Source organism: Pundamilia nyererei, unplaced genomic scaffold (genome assembly GCF_000239375.1).
Source record: "Pundamilia nyererei isolate P.nyererei 1_Seehausen unplaced genomic scaffold, PunNye1.0 scaffold00292, whole genome shotgun sequence".
Taxonomy (NCBI): Eukaryota; Metazoa; Chordata; class Actinopteri; order Cichliformes; family Cichlidae; genus Pundamilia; species Pundamilia nyererei.
The window spans coordinates 96,646-108,024 of NW_005187693.1; the positions used below are offsets into that span (position 1 = coordinate 96,646).

Genomic DNA, 11,379 nt, shown 5'->3' on the forward strand with positions numbered 1-11,379 from the left:
ACCAGCTACTCTAAAAAATCAGTCCTCACATCTGTGAGGCTAGACGACTGAAACAAAGGACTCGTGATCTGAGCTGTCACTGTAACGACCTGCTGGCTCAGATAAAATGACGTTAGGCATGTGTAATGTGTTTGAGCACTGCTGTGTCCCCATCTGGAAATCTGGGTCTGGAGCAGAGGTCTGCACATGTATTCAGCTTATGGAGAAGAAAGATTTGGGGATGTGGGGGGCGTGAGACGGTCTGACTTGGGAATTTCTGTTCCTCAGTTTTTTGTATCCTCCTCATTTTGAGACCCAGTTCTTTAAAGCGACCTCGTTTTTCACTCCGCACAGCCTCCGCTGACATGTTTGGCTCTGTTTGGAAATCTTGCTTCTTATTTTGATCTTCATTTTTGGGCCAATTGATGTCAAAACTGCTACTGGACAATCCAAAAACATTTCATGCCTACACTCAGCTGCCATTTTAATAGGTAAACAAAGTCAGCGCCTCCTACCACTGAAACTCCCCTCTCAGTCTGCTTACAGAAGTTAAACCAAACATTTAATCCCTGGGATATCTTAATATAAGAGAGAAAAAAAGTGCATTTTAAGCATTTTGTCTCAGTTTTTCTACACAATAAATATGTAGAGTTACAGAAACAGTTCTAGTAGCTCACTGCCCAGACTCTCTCCTGTTTTTTATGAAACACAATGTTTTGGTTAATTCACCTAAAACCTAAAACTGTTATTTAATGATTTATCTTAATTATTTTGTATATCAGCAGCGGGATATCAGCAGGAAAAGCTTAAAACGTATGATAATACAATTTAAAGTTTAAAATCTACGCTCTCCTTCACGTTTTCAAAAGCCTTTCAGTGGGCCGGATTGGAGTCTTTGCCAGGCCAATTCTGGTCCCCTCGGGCCTCATGTTTGGCACCTCTGCTCCACATGTTAAAAACCTGGCTGCAGTCAGTGAAGACTACCGTGGGTGTGTTCTGGCTCACAGTCTGCAAGGTGCTGCATGTGGCTGAGCTTAACACCTCTCCACGCAAGCTCCCCCAAACATAAAGTGAGGAAAGGAAGAACGCAAAAGTTTTCGGACACGAGCTCCCACTCGCTTCGATTATTTCGATTTTGCACATGCACGCGTGGGCACAAACAAGGCAGTCACGCGCGTTGTGGTGGTGGTGGTTGCGGTGATGCTGCATGAAGGAGCTGATCCATCCTTCTCTGTCCTCCTCCATCTTCTTCTCCTACTCCTCCTCTCTTCATCTCTCCCTCCATCAGACAGGTTTCCTCCAAGGGAAACACCAGACTGTTGCGCACTGTGTCGCTGCGTCAAGCCCGACATAAAAAGATCTGACGCGGGGTGAATCTTTTCACAATAAAAGCATGTTTGAAAATATTAAAAGGGTGTAAAGAGTAAAAGAAATGCTATCAAAGTGGCGATAACAGCGCAAAAAGGTCTCATAAAACAGAACCATGTTTCTATACGTGAAGCTGAAGCTGCATAAAACTATTCGGTTCAGGGGTTTTATATGTGCGAGTCCCCGATAAGAAACGCAGTAAATCCGGGCTTTAATTTTGAAGCTTTAACAGGAAATCTCGTCTGTCACACTCTTCCGATCTTGACTACAGTCCTCGCAGCAGCCGACTCTCTCCTCTCCACTGAAAAAAATAGAAAAAAAAATTCGCTTGCAGTCAAAAACAATGAGGGCGCACGACGCGCAACTCGCTCCGAGCCGCTCAGCCAGCAGCGCACTTTTACCTCCCGGAGGATCCGTGGCGTGTGGCTGTGCGCCACCCGGAGGGAGAAGGTCCACGGGGATATAACTTGACTGTCTGAGGAGTTTGATATTTTTGGAATCAGAGGAGGCGGGAGAGAGAAATCATGCCTTTTTGTAAACGCACGATATTTCCGAAAGATGTGTGCAAGCCCGACGGCAAGAGGCTGCAGCAGCAGCACCAGCAGGAGCAAGGGGAGATTTTCGGGGACTTGGCGGACGTGTGCAGCTTCACCCTGTGCTCGGTGCTCCGACAGCTCTCGGATTTGTCCCGGCACTCGGTGAGCATCCTGGAGGAGCTGGAGGGAGACCTTGTGTCCATCTGCCACCGGTCCTGCGCGCTGGAGGGCAGAGTGGTCCGACTGCAGAGGCACGTCGCAGAGCTGGTCAGCAAACCTCCACCGAGAAGTAAGAGAGATAAAAAAAAAGAAAAAAGAAAAAAAGAAGACGCTTAAGTTGAGCTGACGGAGCTCACACCTGCGCTCACTCCTGCATAAGGGCTCAGCTGTTTGTTGGTTTGTTTTTAGTCTTGTGTGTGGTGACTTGAGTGAAAGTTTTGTGGAGTCAGCGCGCGCTCTGACACTCTGGGGTTTCACTGTGACAGTCTCCACAGTGACAGAGGGCCAGCCCTGCACGTGCGCGTGAGCGAGTGTGAGGTTTGTTATTGTCAGCTGTCAGCAGAGCGCTCTGCCTTCAGTTACTGCGGGACACACCGCAGGTCACTTTGGGAAGATGAAACTACATGTTTGATTTAATTTGCTGACACGTGACGGTTGAGGAGGTGGAGTTCATGTCCGCTCGGCAGTGACCGAGGCTTCATAGCTGTTTGGGACGGCATGCGACTTTGGCTCAGGGGTGTGCAAGTTTACCAGATGCCCCTGAAAGCAGCACGTTGTGGGTGTGGAGAGTGGAATGTGAAGTGGGTGAAAATGCGTGGATGTCATGAGTGTTTTAGAGTTTTGTCGCTGTGGTCTTCCCTCTTGTTTATCTGTAAACACAGTTTGACCTCAGCTGCCGGCTCCTCTGCTTGCGTGAACGATGTGTGAGCAGAGGCGTGTAACTGTTTCCCGGGGAGGGGAAACTCTACTCTGATCCTAGGAGCTTGGAAAAAGCGACATACATAAGTTTGTTGAAGATGTTTCTTCAGTTCTAAAACCAAAAAGCGGAGAGGCTCAAGTATTTAAACCCTAGTGGGGTTTTCCCCTCAGGAGGTGGTTGTTGACCCACTATTAATCATGTGCGTCATCAGGTGAGCCAAGATGTGAGCTGTGAAAGCTGGAGTCTCATTAACAGGTTACTCTAGATTGTGGATTTTATAAGTGAGAGATTAGCAGAAGATTTAGATATTTGGTGTTTAGTTATCAGAGAAACCAAGATGTTCTGGGAATCTGTTGCAGGCACATGTTTCAGGCTCACCTGCAGCCCTGGGTACAAATACAGATGTGCTGCTTGAAATGTAAAAATACGAGTTTGTATTAATATGTGTTTTGCAAAGTGCTGAAATGAGGGTTAGGATTAAAGACTTTGCTAAAGGAAAAGTAAAGAATGAGTAAGGGGATTCAGTGCTTTTGACCACGTGCTTACATGGTCATCGTGTCAATCACAGTAGCTCAGAAAGTTTTGAATGAATTCTGATAAATCTGTGCAGGGGTGTAGAGTGACGTCATCTAACATTAAAGGGCCTTCAAGTTAAACTTCAAGGCCTTGCAGTATGATAGTGTGGTGTGTGTTGTCCAAATTATAGAAAGTACCATATAAAGATGTAAAACATCATGTCACGTTTGACCTCTGACCTCACCTTTGGGTTTCACATGTACCCTTCTTTCAGGTTGACCTCTAAAATATGTCATGTCTTGAAGGAAAATATTGCTAAGAGAGAGAAAAAGGTAATAATAAATTATCATACTGATAATTATGTCAGGTATATTAAAGGTAAATAACACAAAGTTGTTTTTTACACGTGCAAAGTGCAGGCTGCAAACTTAAAGTACATTCATGAATATATATACAAAATACAATAGAGTTCCCTTAAAAGTAAATATGGCCCACAGAGTGAGTTGCCTTGGCAGAGGTTTGTGCTCTCAGAGTACTTATTGTTACACTCAATGTATCGCTGTGTAGGTATCTGGGTGCCTAGAAAGAAGACAGCTGGACTTCTTTAGTTTCTTGAAGATCTCATGTACCATCCACACTTGTACCCTTAATAGATGTATATTAAGGGTACTTTACTAAAGTAGTTGATTAAATGTACTGAGTGACATCTTACCAAGGGTGCTGTCAGTATGATCATCCACTGGCGTTGGGCATGTTTTGAAGCATCCTTTATTCTAACTTTGAGTGTCGTGCTTGGTCTGTGTAGCAGACACATTTGAACCTATTCTGGCAGTTGTGGATTGGTTATGACTCTGGCAGATGTCTTGTGGTCCAGATGTGGTTTAAGAATCAACGAACCAGGCTTGACATGAGGTATGGCAGATGCCTGGGTGGGCCAGATGTGGCCCAAATGTCATGACACTTGGTATCTGGCCCTTATAAGATAGACATGTGGATGGCATCGGTAAAAGACCAAATAAGAAAAACCAAAAGAAAGATGCATATCAGTTCATAACCTCCAACGTGTATTATGGAGTATGTTCTTTCTGTTGTTGGTAATTAAGGATTTGTCATTAAAATAACAAAATGTACAAAGTGGACGATTTAGTGTAACACAAATTGAGTGGCCGTTTTCCCATTGGTTTCTTTGGGGTGGCTCATGTGGTAGAGTGGGTCGTTTACCAATTGGAAGGTCTGTGCCTCGATCCCTGGCTCCCCCAACCCCACATACGACACATACCAAGCATGTTGGTGCTGTAGCACTTGTGGCTGAGGTTATAGAGCAGGTTGCCTACCAATAGTCATCTCTGGCTTTTCCACTCCATGTGTCAAAGTGTCCTTGGGCAACATAGTGAACTGGACAGGAAGACCTTTACAGCCACGGCTTTCGCCCCCTGGTGGTCGTTAAAATAGAATGCAGCTTTAAGGGATTCCCTTGTTAGCTTCTCTTTTCAGACCTGGAAGTGTAATTCATCTTCTGTCCTGTGTATGGCAGGGACGTCAAACCCATTTTACACTGTGGGCCACATACATAAATACATACCAGACCACTGAAACTCGTCTTTCTGTGGGTGTGAGAAGTTTAACTGCACATTTAACCACCGAGATATCTAAACATATGAAAAAGACGACTTTATCAGTAGGAAAAGCTGTAAAACCAAATTAGAGTCATTTGAATAATAATACAGTTTTTCCTGCTCAAGCAGAATAACAGAAAAGAAGTGTAAACATCTGGCATGTATATGATTTAACTCTGGTCTCTGGTACAAGCTGCAAAAGTTTGCAGCTGAGTTTTCCCACCATTTAAAAGTAAAAAATATTCATTTTGTTTACAAGGGCTGGGCTGTGCACACATGAGACTGGTCTGATGAAAAATTATCTTCAGAGACACGAAACAAATAAGGGAAAATTAATTTCCTAGAGCACACATCAGCAGATTAAAAGTCATTATTACTTCTGCTGTGAGACTGTGCTGCGTGTGCCTACCAGTTACGACGGATTAGGGAGCGACACTTGAAAAGAGACAACCACGTGAGGACGTCGGTCAGAATTAGCATAAAGAGGGTTTGGTTTTGATTTTACACGTGGCAGTGGAATCAAACACATTCTGTGAAAAACAAAAGGCTGGAAATCGGTCCAATGACGCAATAAAAAAAACTGTTCTGTAATATCTAACACGTTTGTGGATGCTTTCATCTGATGGTACAGAGATGGCCAGATGCATGATGGGAAATTTGCACTGTGGTCGCGAGCCTGTTTTGCTCTGCAAACTTTGCACAAACTTATCGAAGGCAGCTTTGACTGTGTTTGCACTGCAGCTCGAGCGCGAGCCGATGAATAAAGCAAGCTGACTGTGAACATGAGTTTACGAGGCTGTCAGCAGGCCGTGTGTGTGTGTGTGTGTGTTTGTGAACACGTACAGCACGATAAGACAGAAAGAGAAAGTCCCTCTTAAAACAGACCAGATGTAGAGCTGGAAGGAGGAGAGGATGGGAGATAAAACAAATGCAGTTCATCCTCTGGTTTACTTTACAGAGACAAACTCACGCATGTGTTGGCCAGTGTGTGTGCGTGTGTTTTAATACATGAGCTCATCGGTGTTTGATGCTCCTCACTCTTCGCTCTCCTTTCTAAAATCCTGTGTGGGCTCTTACTGTATCGCTAACACGTGGGCCGAAGCGCACGGCTTAATAATCAATACAAGCCCGCCTGGGCCTTCATCTTCCATCGTCATCTGAACTTCACCGCCTCTTTCTCCCTCTCTCTTACCTCCTACTGTCTCAGCAAGGATGGAAAACACTGATTTGAATTTCACCAACAGAAAAATGAGGACTAAGTCTCCTTAAAGCACTTTGTATTGTAAGATAAGAACCCTACATTACTAAGAGTAACTCCAACAATCCAACAAACTTTGAGCAAGCACTTGGCGACAGCGGGGAGAAAAAACTCCCTTATAACAGGTAGAAACCTCCTGCAGAACCAGGCTCAGAGCCTGAGTGATGCTTAAAGCACTAAATCCTTTAAAAAAAAAAAATTTTTCTGCAATGAACACAAAGAGACGCTTTTACTTTTATTAATAAGACTCATAACTTTGTAAAGAATCAAAGCCCCCACCCCTCAGCAGTTGTAGTGGGTTTGTAATGTTGGCGGCTCTACTGTATAGAAGCTAGATTCTGGCTACTTTTTTTGAATATTTAAAGAAATAGAAACATAATTATTTTCCATCTGTTTCATTTTCCTTTGAGTTGTCTGTTTTATTAACTACTTTAGCCTCTTGCTAACGTTAGACTTGCAACAGTAGTAACTGCTTAGTTGATGATGATTTTATTCTTTGTGACTATTTTGCTTTAAAAAACTACACAAGGTGAAACAGACATTTTATGTCATTTTTGATACTTTCCTTTGATTTTTCTGGCAAATGTTCTGTTTAGCTTTCTGTTAGAGGCTCGTGACTAATGCTAAAATAGTATCTCTCATGACATCAGTGGAATCAGCAGTGGCCTAATTGTACATGCTTCGACTGAAGTTATAAGATAAAGATTAAACTCATCAGTTACACTCCCCTACTTTAAGTATAAATGCAGTAAAGCTGTTGCCGTAAACACTGGGAGATTTCCAGAGCAGCTGTGCCAATATTAGCTACAGTGTAAAGTCATGTTATAAGATTAGATATAGACTCGGCTGATTTTCAGTCAGTCTCACGTAAGTTCGATTATCAACCGGACACGTAGTAGTTACATTCATACTGTGAATGAGGAAGTCACAAATTTCAAAAGTGTTTGTAACAACAAACCGAATCTATACCAGCTAAATCACCCCCACTCAGCTGAACATGGACATTTTTAAGAAGCTAACAAAAGGTTAGTGGCTTAAGCTAAAGCTAAAGGAAGGAGCCTCAGTATAAGCAAAAGGTCAAAGCAGTTAGGGGGACAATTATGGGGATACAGAAAAGCGTTAATGTTGATCTCCTGGTATAGCGTGAAGTTATAAACATTCTGGAAATTAGTGTAGGTACCTGATATTTGTTTTGTTATGTGACTCAGCTGCACCTGCTTTTGCTTTGTAAGCTTAAATATGTCAGGTAATGGTAGGTTTACAGCAACTCATTCTTGCAACTCATCGTTTGGGGGTGGGGGGTGGGGGAGACAAAGTTTAATATCTGCTTTGAAAATATGAAAAGTTTATTTTTGTTTGTATATGTGGGAGTTACAGGTCTTAGGGGGGGAAACTGGCAGGTCAAAAAATCAGAATCAACCAAGAACACTGCAGTCGGTGCATCTCTACTCTGTCAGTCGTTACCAGCCAGGAGACTTTGTTCATGTTCATTGGGACCTTCATGATTTGCACCCCCACTCTACCTACCTGACTTTTTACTTTCACTTCCTATCACTGGTTAGGTTTAGCTAGTAAAAATTACTTGGTTAAGGAAAGGGGAAGATCAGGCGTTGGGTTAAAACAGCCCTATAACAACAGTAACACTGCTTGTTCACAAATAACATTTACTGATCACTTGCACTTAAGCTATAGCTCACTGAGTAACAGCAGAAAAAGAATCTTCAATAAATGGGCCACACCGCCAACTCAGGTCCTGGGGATGAGGTTAATTGTTTAATAGCAATATTAGTATTTGGCATTATTTAATTTGTGAATGTAGTTTTTTAAATATATATTCCTTTGTGTATTTTTTTTAACTTTTGAAGGACTAAGTGGTGTGTTTGTTTACTCTAACTCTGAATCTACAGTCAGTTTTTAGATCACAATGATCAAGTAAACTTGGGATGAATACCACACAATGCTGAGTGGGACTTTTAAAAACTGCGGGAGGCTCTAATAAAACGCCCTGGGCTTTGGAGCTTTGACTGTATGAAGTAAGCTAGGTTATTTGCAGCTTATAAGTATAATCCATTTCTTGCACTTGCTCTCATGAGTTTGGTTTTGGAAAGGCTTAAAACAGAGCCCACCATCGGAGGTCTTTATGGAAGACTTATCTCCTACTACAGCCCCATGTTTGAGCACACTGCTCAATGAGCGCCACCTGTGGTTAGTGTTTGGTTAGGTTAAGATAGTTGAGGGTTTTCCAATTTGTAAGGATGAGAAACACTCACATTATTTTCCCTTATTCATTTGAAGAAAAAAATCTTGGATCTGTGCTTTTTCTCCAATAACAACCACTGACAATCCCCCCTCTCCACCTGCCAAAAAAAGTGGAGTTGCACACACAGTAAAACACATGTTTCCAGCCTGGATGAGGGGATTTTTTCCACCCAGTGTAGACTTTGTACAGGAGTCGGATCTCCTGAGCCGCTTCCAAGATCTCTGCACTGTGAAACACTGGAGGGAATCGGAGCTGGCTTCCTGTGCCCGGAGAGGAGGGGAGGAGTCGCACTGATACAGAGAGGAAGAAGATGTCAGTCGTCGCTTTGGAAAGCGTGATAGCGGAAGGAATGTGTGTGTGCATGTGTGTGTGTCCACTTTCCACTGGAAGTTGTCACTCAGAAGGGCCTAAACTTGAGGAGTTTGCCCTCTGAAACACCTCCTCCAGCCTTTTTCATACTGGGCTCATTTCCTGCCATTTTTTGTTGGCTGCTGTTGACCCAAAGTGGGGCAGGAGTATCCCAAGTATGTGAATGGGAACCAAAGTTTGGTGTTTTCTTTTTGTGCCTGTTTCCAGCTTTATACTATGTGGGAAACCACATTCCTTCTTTGACCTCGTACTGATTTTTTTTTTTTTTTTGAGTTTCTTGTAACAAAATGTTCCCTGCTCTGCCTCACAGTCCCAGTCGTGTTAGACGTTTGCATGAAAAGCACATTTTAATCCGCTTGTGGACAATTCCTAGTTCCTGAGCTCACAGCAGGTGTTATCCCTGAGGTGCTAAAGGCAAAGCACCTGCTGTGACATCACTGAATAGGGGTGTGGCCTCAGGAGATCACTGTGGTGCTTTCTTTTGTTCTTGCTAATTGCTGCACCAATATGTGAAAGATTCATCCACTTTTGCAGGTTTTTATTATCTAAAGCACATAAAAGTGTAGAAATTTATTAGAAAATACTTTAACGAAAGTAACATTACACCAGAAACTATGCCTCAAGATGCTTTATATTTAAGGTAGAGACAATTATACAGGGAAAATACTAACATCAAGTAAACGATGGCTTATCTGAACAAAAGGGACATTTTAATTTTGTTCATATCATTCAGCATGTAGAGAACACAGAAATTGTTTTGCTCCTCTATTTGAACCTAAATCATCTTAATCAAAGAGCCAATGGGAAGGAAATGATTTAAAAGACTTTCCCTCCCCCCGTCTATCTCATTCCCATGGGTGGATGTCGCCCTCATGACTTAGTATCCCTGCATCTCATCCCCTTCCCCTCCTTTCTCACATTTTTCTCTTCTTTTTCCATCTTCCAACTCTCCTCTGTGACAGGAGACAAAAATAATCCTAAAACCTGTTTTTAGCTATGGTCAACGTTTGATTTTAGACTTCGCGGCTTTGGATATGGAGGTGTTTTGTAATCCCACAGTTTTTTTAATCATATCTACAGTCCGTGAACTCTTTCCTTGAGCCAAAACATTCACTTCTCCTCATCCTCCCCCACCATCTCTCTTCCTACAGCTGGTGATTCAGAGGGCAGCGGTAGCAGGACTGAAAAACTTCCCGCCACCACTCCAAATTTTTATTTAAAAAAAAAAAAATCTTATTTTTGTTTTTAGTTGAAATCAGTATTTGGATCTGCCAAATTTCCAGAGGCAAATCTCATTTGCACATTCTCATACACTAGGTGGAATTATTCATCAAAATGGTGTATTATATAATGTCACAGAAAACTAGCAGTTTCAGAGCTGCAAACATAAACAAACTTTAAACCAAAGCTGATCATGTTTTTTTTTGGGAGTGCATCATTTAAAAGTTTAATTTTTTGGAATTCACAAACAATAACTTCAAAATGTCGACATGTATATACTTTTAATGAGATGCTTGCATGTATAAACAGCATGGTGGATCAGTGTTTGACATTGCTGCCTCACTGCAAAAGGGTCCTGGGTTCAAACCTGGGTAAGACTATTCTGCTTGGAAATTGCCTGTTCTTCCCAGGACACCCAAGCAAAAACGTCATTCTTAATCTCAGGATTTTCAGTTCCTGGTTAAATTAAGGTTGAAGAAACATGTAGACATTAACCAAACACAGACGTAAACTGTCTTAGGGTAAATTCTTTGGTCTTTCGATTTTCCGACTTCTTTCATGGTGATGGACAAACTTCCTTTACCGTGGACAGTGGTGCTGGTGTGGCTTTAGCCATGGTGCTTCTTGGGTTGTTCCTGAACACTCTAACCAATTTCTTTATATGAAGACAGTTTGGTCTCATTCCAGACCCACTCAGCAACCTAACAAACCCATGTCCAATGGCACGAGGGCTATGTGCATTTTTAGTGCTGTTCGTGTTTCATGTGCAACTGTTGGTATATATCTTTTTATTTCACAAGCTGTCATGCATCTGTTACAGCCACAGATTATTGTTACCAGTATATCTAACACCTACAACCTCTCGGACCAAAGAAATACCTAAAGTATCATCACATTTCCTGAATTTTGCCACTATTTGGTACTGCAGTGTTGATTTTTCTTGCACCAACAGCCTATAAATGTTATAAAAGTTAAATAAGAATACTTAAAGTGTTCCCCAAAAAAAGTAAGAATATATGTCTGAATGAGTTTTCCTAAAATTGATAGCAGATTTAAAAAAGACTTGAGTGTTTTGTGATCACAACGTGTTAATCAATAGACTGTGTTTCTGTTTTGTGTTTGACGAGTTTCATACTTGAAGGAAGAATCGTTCAGCTAGTGTTGTTGAACTTGGTGTTCTGCAGAGAAGCCTTCTAAGTCCTCACATATTTTCATAAATACTTTCATAAACTTATCTTTCTGGGTAAAATTTTTATCCCAAAAATGTGAAACATTTCAAATGTTAAGAAGTTAAGTTTGTATGTATTTCAGCAGACAGCCTCAGTTATAGGGCTGCA

At 42.0% G+C, this 11,379-nt stretch overlaps 1 protein-coding gene across 2 annotated transcripts in view; it reads left to right on the forward strand.

The window, feature by feature from the left end:
* The first annotated feature begins 1,622 nt into the window (after positions 1-1,622).
* Positions 1,623-11,379, forward strand: part of nhsl2 (NHS-like 2) — a 209,933-nt gene continuing 200,176 nt past the window's right edge. For both annotated transcript variants that reach the window (XM_005750908.1, XM_005750909.1), the window contains exon 1: positions 1,623-2,172. In XM_005750908.1, the coding sequence (XP_005750965.1) occupies positions 1,872-2,172 (301 nt within the window). In that variant the 5' untranslated portion in view covers positions 1,623-1,871. The remainder of the gene's footprint in view (positions 2,173-11,379) is intronic.